Source organism: Lolium rigidum, chromosome 5 (genome assembly GCF_022539505.1).
Source record: "Lolium rigidum isolate FL_2022 chromosome 5, APGP_CSIRO_Lrig_0.1, whole genome shotgun sequence".
Classification (NCBI taxonomy): Eukaryota; Viridiplantae; Streptophyta; class Magnoliopsida; order Poales; family Poaceae; genus Lolium; species Lolium rigidum.
This window is the reverse complement of record NC_061512.1, coordinates 82,007,277-82,022,738: the sequence shown is the minus strand read 5'-3', so window position 1 is coordinate 82,022,738 and position 15,462 is coordinate 82,007,277. Positions and strand designations below refer to the sequence as shown.

The following is a 15,462-nucleotide window of genomic DNA, read 5'->3' as shown; positions in this document are numbered from 1 at the left end:
CGTCGAGGGTGACCGTTGGTGCCCCCACCATGGACGTGCCAAGACAAAACAGAAAGAGGAAGGGGAGGAGAGGCGGACGCCGGGTAAGGGAAAGGAGGCTCCAAAGGTTGGCCGCTGCCTCTAGCGCCGACAGCTCGCCCTCGCCAACGGCTACGGCGCAGAGCCCTGGCTTTGCGGCACTGGTCAACAATGGCGGCCGGCCGTGAGGACGACGAGAGTGTGGAAGATGTGGGTGTTGTCGCGGCGCGCGTGGAAGTGGAAGCCGACACGGAGTCCGCGCCGGCCGAGCGCGCAGTGGAGATCGGGGTGGGCACCGTGGTGGTCCATCCGTCTCCATGCCGTGCGCCGCCGCCACAAAGCGGGACGTGCTCGCTCCCTTCGTCGCCGTGTCCGAAACGGTGCAATCTCCGTCCGCGCCGCGGCAGGCCTCCGGATGCGCCGGCGGGCCCTTTGTCCCCGGGCCGCAGACCGGGCCTCGACGCTGTTCGGACCGTGCCAAGCCCGAGTCGATCGGCATGGGCCCTCGGAGGACGCCGACGCGACGGGCTCCCCGCCGCTTCCGGAGTTTGCATCAAGTGTGGTGATGGAGCCAACACCGGATCCTATGGTTGTTTCGCGGCCTTTGGCGCGGATGATGAAGTCGTCGACGAAGAGATTCCGCGGACACTCCCCCGTGCATGTCGGCCCGTAAGCCCCGCCCACGATGCCTAGGGGTGCCTTGTCGGTGAGCAGTGTTCGCTACACCACCTTTGGTGTTTCACCGTGCACGATCGACGATCCCTACGAGACCACAGAGTTGCCCCGGCGAGGCCGCGTACCCTTGGGGAGTTCCTGGCAGCTGCGAAATCGCGCTCGGACGCCCTGATGCAGACTCCGGCTGTTCGACGAAGACTACTGGCGCTGAACTTCCAGCCACGGCGCAGCTCAAGGATCGCGGGACAACCTGGTGGTCTGAACATGGAGATGAAGGCGGTCAGAAACCTGATGCGCAAGCTTGGTCTGCTCACTGGGGATGAGGCGCCGTCGGAGGCTGCCCTGGAGGCCTACCACAGGATGTTTGAACTTCCGATGAAAGATGACATGATTGAAGCGATAGCGGAGCTGTACGGGTGGACGCTGGATACGATCAGAGGGTGCTCCCCACCGCTCCTCGGGGATGTCGGGTGGTCGCCTTGTCGCGGCTTGACCTCCGAGGTGTCATACGGGTGTTATAGTAGTTCCTATGTCGTACGAACCAAAGATGTTTATCTGCAATGTGCGAGGTCTTAACGACCGCGCACGGCGCACGGGTGTTAGGAGTGTAGTAGGCACCACGGGTGCATCGATTGTATGCCTTCAGGAGACTAAGCTAGCGGCTGTAACCCTTGCTATCGTGATGGAAACGCTTGGAGCGGATTTTGATGCTTACATCTGCTTACCAGCGACTGCTACACGGGGTGGGGTGATTGTGGCTTGGCAGAGCAGGTTGGTGCAGCTTGATAGCGCACATGTTGACGCTAACAGTGTCACGGCCAAGGTGACCCCCTTGAGTGGGGTGGCGCCATGGTGGTGGCTGACCTGCGTGTATGGCCCGCAAGATGAGGCTGACAAGATCGCCTTTCTTGCTGAGCTTCGCGCCCTTCGTGCGGCCCACCCTGGGCCTTGGGCCCTGTGTGGAGACTTTAACATGATCTACCGCGACGAGGATAAGAACAATGGTAACCTCAATCGGAGGATGACGGGACGGTTTAGGCGCTTCTTGAACGATCTGCGAGCTCAAGGAGATCTATCTTCATGGGCGACGGTACACGTGGTCGAACGAGCGACGGACCCCCACCCTCGTCGGGCTCGACGGGGTGTTTGTCACGGCGACATGGGAGGAGCTCCACGAAGCACTGCTCCTTGCGCTGTTTGGCGACGGTTGTAGCGGACCATCGCCTCTCCTCCTCGACCGCACCACACAGTCCACGGGACGGAAGCGGTTCCAATTCGAACGCTTCTGGCTGAAACTCGATGGTTTCAGTGAGGTGGTGCAATCCGCGTGGGAGGTGATTGACGGGGACCCTGACCCCTTCCGCCGGCTCACCGCTAAGCTAAAGCGCACGGCGCGCAGCCTCATGAGCTGGAGCGACAAGAAGATTGGGTGTGTCAAACTGCAGCTGATGACAGCGCGGGAAGTGGTGCTGAGGCTGGACGTGGCCATGGAATCACGCCCGCTATCGCCTAACGAGCGTCGACTTCGGGCCCGCCTGAAGCAAGCCTACTCGGGCTCGCTTCGCTCGAGCGCACGATGGCCGTGCAGCGGGCCAAGATTGCTTGGCTCGGGGAGGGGATGCTAATACAGCCTTCTTCCACCAGACACGCGGCTTACCGCCGGCGGAAGAACGTCATTCACAATCTCCGGGTTGAGGGCGCGGTCGTCTCGACCATGCGACCATGGCCGAAGCTTCCTTCACACACTTTGAGGAGCTTCTTGGCACTACGGTGGATCGACGGTACTCGCCGGACTCGGACTTCCCGGGCACACACTCGGAGGACCCGTCCGAGCTTGAGGTTGAGTTCACGAGAGGGTGAGATATGGGAGGTGGTCCGCCGCTTGCCTCATGGCAAGGCGCCGGGACCCGATGGCTTTACGGCCGAGTTCCTCCGGAGCTGTTGGGGGACGGTGAAGGCGGACTTCATGGCCGCGTTTGATAAGTTGTTCACGATGTGCGGGCGCGGGTTCCAGTGGCCTCGAACCAGGCCCTTCTAATCCTCGCTGCCCAAGCGCCCGGATGCGGCCGCTTTGGGTGATTACCGGCCAATTAGCCTGATCCACATCTTCGCCAAGCTCGTGGCGAAGACGTTGGCTACTCGCTTGGCCCCTCGGATGGAGTCGCTGGTGGATCGCAACCAATGCGCGTTCATTCGCAAGCGGTGCATTCACGACAACTTCATGTTGGTTCAGCGAGACGGCGAGATTCCTGCACAGGATGAAAGAGCCACGGGTGATGCTCAAGCTCGACATAGCCCGGGCCTTTGATTCCGTCTCTTGGGGGTTCCTGGTGGAGGTCCTCCGAAAGATGGGATTTGGGCCGAGGTTCTGTGAGCTGGTGGCCATCCTCCCGTCCACCGGCTAGTACCGGGGTGATGCTCAATGGCGAGCCAGGTCCCCCATTTGGCATAGGAGGGGCCTGAGACAGGGAGACCCCCTGTCGCCGTCTTTGTTCGTGCTGATCATGAACACGCTCAACCGAGCATTGGCTAGGGCGATCGAGTTGGGGATTCTGCGGCGCCTGGCACGGCGGGAACTGGCCACAACGGTGTCGCTTTACGCGGACGATGTGGTCATCTTCTGCCATCCGGATGAGACAGAGTTGCGCGCTATCCGCGGCATTCTGGAGCTCTTTGGACACGCGTCAGGCCTGCACACCAACTTCGCCAAATGCTCGGTCTCTGCGATTGCCTGCACGGAGGATGTGGCCAATGCCGCTGCCGGGGTGATGGAGTGCCAATTGGCACCCTTCCCTGTCAAATACCTCGGCATCCCACTCTCCATCCGTCGGCTACCGGGTGAGGCGTTCCGACTCGTGGTGGACCGTCCGGTCGACAAGTTACCTACCCGGAAAGCATCTATGATGCCCAGGGCAGGTCGCTTGGCGCCGGTTAGATCGGTGCCGGCTGCTATTCCGATGCATCAGCTCATGGTGCTAAGCTTCAACAAGAAGGCGCCGAAACGAGTTAACAAGATCATGCGAAGCTTCCTTTGGGCCGGTAGGGCGAGAGGCCAATGGCGGTCATCGCCATGTCAACCGGTCGAGGGTGTGCCGCCCGGCCGCGGTTTGGGGGCTAGGGATCCCGGATCTCGCTCGCACCGCCATCGGCCTTCGGGTTCGTTGGCTATGGAGGATGCGGACCGACCCCCAACGACCATGGCGTGGGCTCGACATGCGGTTCTCGAAGATCGAGCCGGACGCCTTCGCCGCCTCCACTTCTATGGTGGTGGGCAACGGCGAGTCCGCTCTCTTCCGGGAGGACGAGATGGCTGGATGGCAAGTCCATTAGGGAGCTAGCACCGGAGGTTTATGCGCTCATTCCCAAGCGCCTCGGGAAGCGGCGCACGGTGCAGCGGCGCGGTGGAGCGCAGCTGGATCCCGGACATCGAGGGCGCACCGAGCGCCTTGGCTCTATGGCAGTATGTCCAGCTATGGATTAGGCTCAGGGACATGGTGCTCTCCCCAGATCAAGACAGGTTAGTCTGGCGTTGGACGACGGATGGCCAGTATTCCTCCAGCTCCTGCTATGACGCCCTCTTCCGGGGGCGATCCTATCGAGCTCCCGGAAGCTCAACCGGAAATCCTGGGCGCCACCAAGGGTGAAGTTCTTCATCTGGCTTGCTTGCCTGGACAGGTGTTGGACGAGTGAGCGTCTGGCGCGTCGGGGATTGCCCCACGCGACAAGATGCCCGCTGTGCGACCAGTCAGTGGAGACTATGGCGCACATCCTGACCGGCTGTTCCTTCTCTAGGACAGTTTGGTTCGAGGTCCTATCGTGGATTCGATCTACCGTGGGGCCTCCGACGGTTGAGGGTGACTTCGCGGAGTGGTGGTCGCTGGTGGTGCGGACCTCCCCACGCCAGTTGCGCAAAGGAACTTCGTCACTCATCATGCTCACGGCGTGGTGGATTTGGAAGCACAGGAACGCTGCGGTCTTCGACAACGCGCGTCCCTCGTTGGCCTCCTTAGTCAGTGACATCAAGGCCGAGGCGCGACAATGGGCGGACGCGGGCGCCCGGGGGCTTCGCCAACTCCTCCCCTAGATTAGGTCTTTTGGGTTGAGTTGTATGTCGTGGCGTTGGTCCCTCTTCTGGACTTTGTACATAAACCCTCTTTATCTATCAATGCATCGAAACGCAAGGCTTTTGCGTTTTCGCGAAAAAATGTGTCGATTTTGATGATTTTTTTTTTGCGAAACGATTCTGATGACATTAAACTCAAGGGTGACCATATTGATGTGATTAAAATCCGAGCTAAGCAAAATTTGTTGGATGAAATGCCTTGTCTTGTATTCTGAGCTGATATGGAGAATTCATTTTTGATTCTTGCTCTAGCTCTACCCATCGATGCTGGTTGCCTGGTTACTACTCAGTCACTCTATGTGTCATGCTAGCTGGTGGCCTTTATGCACCCTTGTGTGATGTATCTGGAAAAGAATAGGTTTTAGAGTAACTAATCTTGTAGTATATGACATTGCTAAAATCAAGCTTAACTCAACTGCTGTGATATTCAGTTTCATTGCATATGAACCAATTTGTGTTTCTGTAGCTGTGTAGGTATGTCAAGTAAGCCAGCATTGGAACAACTCAATAATCACCAAGAAGGTGATACAAATTACCGGTTCAAACCTCAATTCTGATTGGTCATATTTTTAGTTTTGCATCTGAACTTCTCGGATCATGAAGATAATGTGTCGCTGAAGCAGATCTCTGTAGGCTCGACACAGCGTTTTCTCATTCCTTCGTGGCTGTTTCAGCCACTTCTTGAGTTGATGTAATCTCTTATAGGTGTCCGATGCTGCAAACTTCCTGTCCACCTGGAACTTCAAGTTATAATTGACATTGCCCACTTCTATATGCTTATGTGCGCAGAAGAACATAATGGCTGCCTCCGCAGCACTCTCCACTGAGGCATACTGGCTGGGCATCTCTTCTTCTCACCATGGTGACATTGTGTATGACGAGCTGTAAAGTATCAACTGGTGTGGGATGTAAACAATCTGTGTGCCTGCAAACAAAGGTTCCTGCTTCAAATCTCTAGAAGTATTAGCTTTACATAATTGGAATCGAGAACATGTGACAAAAACTATAATTAACAATTGTTCACACCGAGAAAAGAGTACGGTCCTCATTCCTAAGCTTATCATTGTTTTTGTAATTAGGTTCCATGGTCCTAAATGGTTGTAGAAATGTTGCACAATAGTTTCTTCGATGTGGAATGACTTTGTTAGTTGCATTTTGAGCAATTTGTGTGCTAAATAAAAACCATGCTTTGAGTATATGGCCAAATAAAGGCAAGGGCCTTCTTGGCTCGTGCATTCTCGCTTGTGATTGGCTTCATGATATTCTCCTGCAAATACTTACATCAATATTATTTACATCTAGAAACTAAGATTTATAAGCATATTAAGTAGTACATATTGTCTATTATATTGCTGCTTTTTTCCTTGTGTTTTAATTCGTATGATTAGGAGCAACTTGCAATTTTTTCGGGGAACTTCATTTGCAACTTGCAGTTGATCATGTATGTTCTTTTTGCGGGGAGATCATGTATGGTTCATATATTTTTTAATTACACGGTTAATATGTGTCTTGAAAGCATGAAGTCCTTAGTCTCATTTTTTTGTTGACTAATATTGAAATAAGGAAACTGACAATGATGGACCCTCGTGGGAATCTTTTGCTTCCTTGCCTTGCCGACTCGGGGAATTGCCGGACAGAAGAGTGTGTAAAAGGCGACAACAGAGCTGGTGGTACAGTGCCAAAGTGGAAAGGCGACGGATGAGGGATCATTTTGTGTCAGGGAAGGGATGGAGTTGTGGTATCACCGGATCTATGGTCCGAGCCCATGCAGCCATCGCCTCCCTATCTATGGGTTGAGCTCCAGATCCCGCCACTTCTCTCCATCCATGTCATCTTCTTTGCGATAAAGGTATCCCACCTTTACCCTTTCCTCGTGCCTCCTTCGCATCTCGCGTTTTCCCCTCCAATAATGCTACTTTCAATTATCTACATGTTTGATTCATATTTGTCCTAAAAATGGTATGTACCAACCAGCCTTATTTAGGAAGCATGCTTTGATAAAATGTAGGAAAAACTTCCAAAAAATTGTAGATTAGTTAAATTGTTAATATTGAATTGAATCTATAATAATAATATCCTGCTGATAAATATGACCATATGCACACTATTCTTCTTTTGTTAAGATGGCAGCAAAGCTGTTGTAAAACCATGTGAAGTGCCACCCTGAGAAAACTTTTACAACCAGGGACCAATAGGAATAAAGTATTTATCTAGGCCTACTAATTTGCTACAACAAAATAATCGTCTGATGCCTTCACCACCATCTGTGATGACCTCAATATAAGCTGTCATCTTCAGTACCTGCCATATATTCAGTGTTAATGTTGTTTTATTTTTCACTTACAGGGTTTGCTTCCTATAAGTGGAACTGATCATTCCACATGTCCTTGGATTTTGATGTTTTGAACTCTAATTGTTGTTGTTTTGTGCTTATGAGTCAGCATGCCATTTGTTCTGACGGTTAAATATGAAATGCGGATAGCAGTAGCTATATATGTACTGAAGTATATTGTAACCATCTATTTTGGCTTTATACTCATAATAAGCGACAATGTATCCGTACTGAATGTCTGAAGATCATGATGTTATGTATGCTTTGGCACTTCCATGTGTTCGTACAATTTCAGATGGTTTACTTAAATGTATGTCAGCCAAGATTTATTTTCTTCAAGCAATACTAACATCTTGTATATCTTAAAGAGATGCAAGGTACATAGAAAGTTCTGAACCTGAACTATGCGATGCGGTGAGCGAAGTAGAGGACCGTGAGCAAATTTCGTCTATTTTGAATTTAACCTTGTGAAATGGGTATCACATATTTCACCACTTCCGGAGTTCCGGTACATTGTTGCTTCGGTATATTAGCTTGCGTAGTGAGGCAGTCAACATGTGTTGGTTCTGTATCTTTTTCCTGCATGTTAGATACACTTTGCAACAAGTGTCTTCACCCCATACTATTTTTTGGTTGAGCAGATAAAGTATAAGTCTAGAACATACACCAAGTCATGCCCAGTTTTCATGGAAGGATATTTTCTTGAATGGTTTATACTTCAAACTTTGTTTGAGGATTTCTGATCTGAATTCTTGTGACTATACAACTATGATTGCATAATCAGAATAGTGGTTAATGTTTCCTTTGCGCTAACCAGTTATTTTTGTCCAAGAAGCTAGATGTCATCGCTGATCCGCTTGTTGTCCTGAAGTGGGTGTGAGATAGTGGTGGATATGCGGTCTTGAAAAGACACACAACATGTCCTTCATGGCATCACAACATGGGAATGGCCTCTACTCCTAGCCATGTCGCAGTGTGAGTGAAAGTTACATGTATATGCTTCTATTTGCCATCCATAGATCCATGACGACCACACCAAACGCCAGTACGCATATGAGAAACTAGAGGAAGGGTCCATGCCAACGACTCCACATACGGCATTGTAGATCCGTATTCTACCTCGACACGTCCTATAACAAGTAAGCATTTCCTCTCCAGCAACAATTGATTTGGCGCTACCCAACAGCTAGACACAAAGAAAGCGACCATTAGCGGTGAGCCGTAGTAAGGAGCTCGGAGTTTACCGCCTCATTCATGGGACACCTACTAAATAAAAGTTACCTAGCATTGTTGTTACGAATGCCTAGACGTTGCCGCTGCAAGTCCAGTTTGTAATACCCTTTTGTACATGATGTCTGCATTTTGCTACTGTAATTAGAAGATAAAAATCTTCTACACATGTTTAAGGAACCAATCTCCTACATGTTTATGCGTTGCTTATTTAAGTTCGCCGAAGACAAATTCCACAATGCACCGCGTTTAAAGAGAAATCTCAAGATAACAAAAAAAATATGTTTAAGTCTTCTTGCCTAACAACATGCTAATGTTGGAGGCTGGCGCAGCAGCGCGCGCAGGGACCATCTAGTATGTGGTCATTTCTCGTGCCTATCAAGACGCGCCAGGTATGGATATTAGGGTGTGACCGTTTGGCAATGGGTATACGGGAAATTAGGCTGCACGCTTTTAGTCTTTTTTGATGGCTTATCTATGATGAGACTTTGTCCGACCCATGATTTGTAATAAGCTATAATACTTTGTCTAAATGAAGTAATAAAAGGCCGTATGCTAGGGCTGCCCTTTCGAAAAAAAACTTTGTAATCCTATTCTTCTTCATATACATCTACTCTGAATCCGACGAACCAAAGAGGGGCTGAATTTAATGTGTTCGGTCTACCAAACAATTCAAAACGAAGGAAAAAAACCAAAGTACATGCTCTATTACCATAGACACAGCTGTGACACAAATTGCCCCAATTACATTTGTCCTTTCATGAGGTAACAGTACCACTACCAGACTTCGATCGGCTGAAGTTTCTCTTATCCAAGAGTGGATACTTACATTTTACTAAGACACACCCTACTAATATAAGATCAACAACACGTAATGCCATTGGTCTTGCCAAGGCTTGCAGCAATAAGAAGCATATCTATATATTATATCATAAATTTGCAAACTGAAAATAGTAGCTTTGCTAGTTGGGTTTGAAGAACTTGAGCTTCATCCCAGTGTTAACGATGCTCCAGACACCACCCACAGAGGAGGCCACGCTGAAGGCAGTGCCGAGCAGCGCGAGGCCCCAGTTCAGGTACCAGCTGAAGCTGAACTTCTCTGGCTTCTTGATACAGATCCACATGAAGCATGGGTATGCGAAGGTCACTGGCAGCGTCAGGCCGCCCAACAGGCCGGCAAGGCTGGAGAGGAACGGCAGAGCTATGCCGATGAAGAGCGAGATAAAGCCGTAGAAGACCCTGAACCCCGACCGGACCCAGACCGAGCAGGGCCGGTTGGTGCGACCTGTGTAGTAGGCCTCAAAGCTGTCGAACACCGGCATGGAGTATATCTGGAAGCTGCTGAGGCAGTTGAACACGACGAGGAGGAAGGTCGCTGCGAGGAGCCCACGGGAGATGTCGTGGCTGTGGAAAACGTAGAGGGCGGTCAGGATCCCTCCCGGTGGTATCTGCAAGCATGAGAAACAACGAACAGATGGTCCAATGATTCTTAGATGCAGCACGACAGGATGATGAATGAGTAAAATGATTGAAGTACTTGCCATGTTTCCGTAGGCCCAGTAACCTCCAATGGCAACTGGAAAGATGCACATTGCAATCAGAAGATATGCAGCTTTGGCCCCGCGCCACATAGGCACATGTGCAGGGTGTTTGAAAGTCGACGGCATTGTCGCCTGGAAGTTATGAATGCCAAATTAATTCCAACCAAATTAAGCCACCAAATGATCCAACATAGTACAAAGTATTGAAGATCTGAAAGGACTGGTTGTTGAGTACAAACCTGTATTTCTAATGCAAGATTGTGTCCCCGGAACGCAAAGGCTATTATTCCAAGAGCGTTCATGGTAGAGAACAAGGATGAACCAAAAGAAGTGTATTTTGCTGGCTCATAAGAGACTGTCGAAGGCCTCTGCTGGCTGACAGAGAGAACCCATGACATTGTACAATACATTATCGCTGTGGCACCACCAATAAGAGAAACCCCAGCAATCGAGTTGAGATTCGGGAGCTGGGAAAGGATGACTGATAAGGATGTGAATACCAAGTACCACTCGACCGTCGAAATAGGACTCGGCAAACAGAGAGGTCCACACACTATTTGATAAAAGAGCTTCATAGTCTCCCCTCCAACAAGTATGAGTGCAGTCGCTGTGCCCGCCGAAAGATAAATAGTTGGGAAAAGAGCTAGCCACACTCCCAGTTTTTCCCCTGAATGAATAAACATATAGAAATCAGTAACTCCAGCTAAAATTTCAGGCTTATAACAACTTCCAGAAATCAATGTAGCATATCACCAGACAATCTAGCCACATTGCATGTACTCAATTCGGCATAACCAGAGGATATAATTAGTTAATTACTTAAACTGTGAGATGAAATAGTATGACTAGAAGGATCATTGCGTAATTGCAGATCTGAAAGTTCCACATTCCACTTCACTGTAACATGAGAGTGATATGTTAAGCGACAACAAAGCATGGTCCAGATGTGATCAACTCATGAGTCTGATTGCACATTAATCTGGCACTACCCCATCATTGGACACTTCACCTAGCTCAAAGTGGAACAGTAAAGGATAATGCTCAAGATTCTTTCTATTAGCTACATGACACGGATCTTCTTAGGACAATGATGATATACATTGCACCCTTCTATTGACAGCAAAATAAAAGAAAATTTCTAATGAGCTGGCATAATAGGTAAGGGCATGTCTTTGTCTCACCAAATGCAGCTTGCGCAAGCTCCACATATCTGTTGTACCTCCTGCCTGGGACAGCTTCATGAAGCTTGACTAGAATCCAGAGTGTGTATAGTTGCCAGAAGTAAGCAACAGTTAACGATATTATTCCCCAGCTCCTAGCAGTTACAAGAAAACCATATGTTAGGATTGGGAATATGTTGGTACCCATCCATACCACTCCTAGATCTAGTGTCCTGTTAGCATTATCCAGAAGATACTATATGGTAGGAAACATTACTCGGCTCAATTATTATATTCCAAGGAATCTGAAACTGTGTTCAGTTGCACTGCTTAACAGTACTATTGACGTTAGAGAAGAATGACACTAAGTGCTCATGTGCATTGTATCAACATTACACAATTTATATATCTTCCTTATCAGTACTGCCCATACCTTTATTAGAGGAGGCATCTGTACATGCTACTTATAGCACTCGTGAGTTATTTAATGTTTGCGCTTTTCACTGCTTCTGGTTTTAACTTGTAAATATTCACCAGTGCGGTAACATTGTCATTCTCATATTATAAGCTAGTACAAATCTTGAAAATGGAACAACAGAACTAGAAGAAGAGCTGACCAATCTAAGGAAGCCAAGCTCGATTTCGAAGCTAGAACAAATTGTGTGCACAAGAAATTGAAAATCCAGGGGAACGAGTACGAAGAGTGTAGCCGGCCCAGCACCAGCAGCAGCATGGTCCGAGAGTGTGAACTCTGAAGCAAGCAAGCAACCCTGCTCGTTCTTGGAAAGGAAAAGGGGTTGTGGATGTGAGAAATGGGGAGTGGGGAGCAGGAGTACCATCCGAGTGCGGGGAAGGCGAGCGGGATGAGGAGCGCCTGGAAGCCGAGGCCGGCGTTGAGGGAGTGGAAGGCGGCGTAGCGCGCGTTGCCGCTGCGGCTCTCGGTGATGGGGAGCCACGCGTCCTGCGGGTTGAGGCGCGTGAGGTGGCCCACGTCCTCCAGGTAGCCGCGCAGCCCCTCGACCACCCGCCGCACCGGCGTGCCGGCGCCGCTGGTGGCCGCCCCGCCCCTCCTGACCGGCGGGGTGGAGAGCCCCTCCGGCGTGGACAGCCCCCGCGGCGTCGCCGGGATGGACACCAGCTCCGGCTCCCCCGCGCCCTCCGCCATTGCCGCCATAAGCTCAGCTCAGCTCAGCTCGCCTGCTGCGCTGCCTTTGAGGTAGCAGCGACTTGGAGTGAGTTCTTGGAGCGCGGTGAGTGAGTGAGTCTCTCGGAGCTGGTGGGGAAGGGTAGAAAAAGAGAAGGTGGTGATGGAGTGGGGGACAGACAGGGAGGGGGCGTGTGTCGGAGAAGGCCCCGTCCTTTTCTTGTCGGGCGAGGGGAGAGAGAAGAAGAGTTGCGACGCAGTGAGTGAATGAGCAATGGCGAGGGGTGGCGGAGGAGAAAAATCGACGAGCCGCACGAACCTCCGTACGACGGCAACTGTAGATGGCGTGTGCCGATGCCTCATGCCTGCCTAGTCAGTGCGTAGCTCCACTGTTTCAGACGTGGTGGAGGAGTAGTCGAGTTCAGGCGCGGCAGAGCTTTGCGTCCGTCGGTCAATTTGCCACGATCGTGCTCGTGCCTTGTGGGGAAGGAGATCCGAGTGTCAGAGGCAAAGCCGAGTGTGAAATGGACGCGCCGCACGTGGAGGAGCTCACCAAATGATACGGCAGGGATGGGCGGCGCTTGAATACCCGAGACTTTGATCACCAATTTATAAAGGGACATGCTGAAGAAATGGTTTTTTTCAATAGGGTAGAGCTGCATTACCACTTGAGCACATGTCAAAAGAAAATATAAAAATTACAGAGCAGGCCTCAACATTAGCATAAAAGACCCTAAAAATAGTTAGAAAAAAACAATCAGGTCCTCTTTCTTCTCCACCAGTATTGTTGGGACTCTATCTTGAGCTACCCTCTCCATCACCGGGACGAAACCACTTGGAAGAGAGAGAGTATGTGTTGCGTGCCGCCAGGAATCCCTTCGAGGGCCCCCGTCTTGGATGTTGAATCGATGCCATCGATTGGGCAACAATCGTGCTCGACTCATCGGTCGGGACCATGGCAGCCTAGCTAAGAGCATCTCCACTCGTCCTCCCCAAAGCCCCTATACGCTTTTGGGGGCGCCGGCGTTAAAAAACATCCCCAACCACGACCCTCAAAATAGTTTTTCGTCCAGGCGCGGCCCAACTTTCCATCCGACGCCCCTAGGACAAACCCAGTAGAAAGGGAGCCTAGCGGGGGCACCCGACGGCTGTAAAAATCGTCGCGGGCCAGCCTTGGCGGCGAGATGTGCATCTTCCCGCCAGTTCCGTCGGTTCCCGCCTACATCTTCCCGCCTTTCCACCGCTTCCCGCCATTGTCGCTCGTCTCCCTTGGGCCCAGCTATCGGTGGCGGGGCGTGTCATGTTAAATGTGGACTGGGAGGGATCTGTCCCTGTCCAGTCCACTCCCCACTCCACTCGGCAGTTCCTCACGCACGCGCAACCGCCACCATGGCCCCGAAGAGGGCTTTCGCTCCTGGCGCCAATGACGGCGAGGCCAGCAGCAGCCGCCGTCCTCCGCCGGCGTTGAGGGCCGGGGGACACCGCGGCGGTCTCTACATCGGAGAGGCCGCCCGCATCAGCTCGTCATTGGCGCAACCCGCGGCTGCTGCTGTCGAGCCGGAGGAGGAAGACGACCGGAGATGCGCGCCGCGATGGCGGCTCGTACAAGGCGAAGGACGAGGCCAACCGGCCGCATCTCGCGGAGGTCATCCGCACCTCCGTCATGGAGGAGCGAGGCCCGGAATGCGGTCGAGGACGCCGAGCACAGGCGTTGCTCGACCAGGTCCGCCGGGAGGAGGAAGCGAGGGCGGCGGCGCGAGGAGGCCGAGCTCCGCTGCGAGGAGGAGAGGCGCCGGGGAGGCCGGGCTCGCTGCGAGGAGGAGAGGCGCCGGGGAGGCCAAGCGTGTGGCGGAGCAGGAGAAGCGCCAGGACGCGAGGCGCCTCGCGTGGCAGGAGAGGCAGCAGAGCCTCAGGGAGGAGGCGGAGCTCCGGGCTGCTGCGGTGGTGCAGCGGGTAGCTCCGGACCCCCACTTGGCCTGGGAAGAGACCCTGTGGTCGCCTTGGCCGGAGTCCCCGGCGCAGTCGAGCCACAACAGCGCCTCACCGCCCGGGGACGTCGTCGACGGTGACGGCGACGAGGCCCATAGGGACTAGGCGGCGCACCGGCGGCCACCCAAACCCTAGGATAGGGTTTTTTATTTGTTTTTAAGTTTAAAACCCATATAGAGGGCTTTCTTTTGGTAGTTTAAATTTGCCCAAAATAGGGCATATGTTTAATGAAATATGGTTAGGTTTAATTGTTTTCCTTTTTTCCTTTTTTTTTTTGTTTTTCACTTATGGTATGCGTGCACGCGTTGGGCGCAGTGTGCGACCCAAATGGACACACGACCGCGCTCGTGTGTCCGCGCGGCCACCCAAACGGCCCAAAACGGACGGCCCAACACGTCTGTTTTCGTGGCAGCTTTGGAGATGCCCTGATAGCGCGTAGATGTTGTTGTCCGCGCAGGTGCACGACTAGGCGGAGGATCGCTTCCGCATTCGATTCCTGCTCCAAGACAGAGTAGGTGCCGCTGTTGAGCGCGGAGTTGATGAAGGAAAATTTATGCGCAACGTTGAGTGAAACCCCAAGAGGAAGGTATGATGAGCACAGCAGGAAGTTTTCCCTCAGTAAGAAACCAAGGTTTATCGACCAGTAGGAGAAAAACGTTCTCTCCCGAGGTGTGCGAACCAACTCGGGGCAGGGCGCACTGCCGGCGTCAGCAGCAACGTGGAGACCTGCACACAAACAACCAAGTACTTTGTCCCCAACTTTCAGCGAGGTTGTCAAGCTCACTGGTTTTGCTGAAAACAAAGGATTAAACGAACCGTGTGGAAGAAGAATTGTTTGCAGAGAATAGAATAGAAAAATGATGTAGAAGATTGCAATTAAAAGAAGAAGGACTGGGGTCCACAGTTCACTAGAGGCGCCTCCCCAATAAAATAAATATGCTGGGTAAACAAATTACAGATGGGCAATTGACAAACAGAGATTCTACGCCAATGGTTGGTGCAGAATACATGCTATGAAAGTATGCGGGCATTACAACAATATACATAGACCGTAATCCAAATGCATATATGACTAATAATCCACCTTCAGGATTGCATTCGCGACACCCTCCAGTATTAAGTTGCAAGCAATGGACTATCGCTTTAAGCAATGTATGTAAAGTAAACGATGAAACTACCCTTGAATAGAACACCGCTGTTTTCTCCCTAGTAGTAACAACACATCTACAACCGTAGAGAACAAGGTCACT

The 15,462-nt window shown here is 51.5% G+C and overlaps 1 protein-coding gene across 1 annotated transcript; it reads right to left on the bottom strand.

Moving 5' to 3' along the window:
• Window positions 1–9,057: 9,057 nt before the first annotated feature.
• Window positions 9,058–12,253, bottom strand: LOC124653860 (lysine histidine transporter-like 8). Its single transcript, XM_047192920.1, has 5 exons — window positions 11,916–12,253; window positions 11,101–11,234; window positions 10,159–10,586; window positions 9,920–10,051; window positions 9,058–9,826 (listed from the first exon to the last, which is right to left on the bottom strand). Exons 1-5 carry the CDS (start codon window positions 12,251–12,253, stop codon window positions 9,341–9,343), a joined length of 1,518 nt encoding a protein of 505 aa, XP_047048876.1. The 3' UTR covers window positions 9,058–9,340.
• Window positions 12,254–15,462: the final 3,209 nt, after the last annotated feature.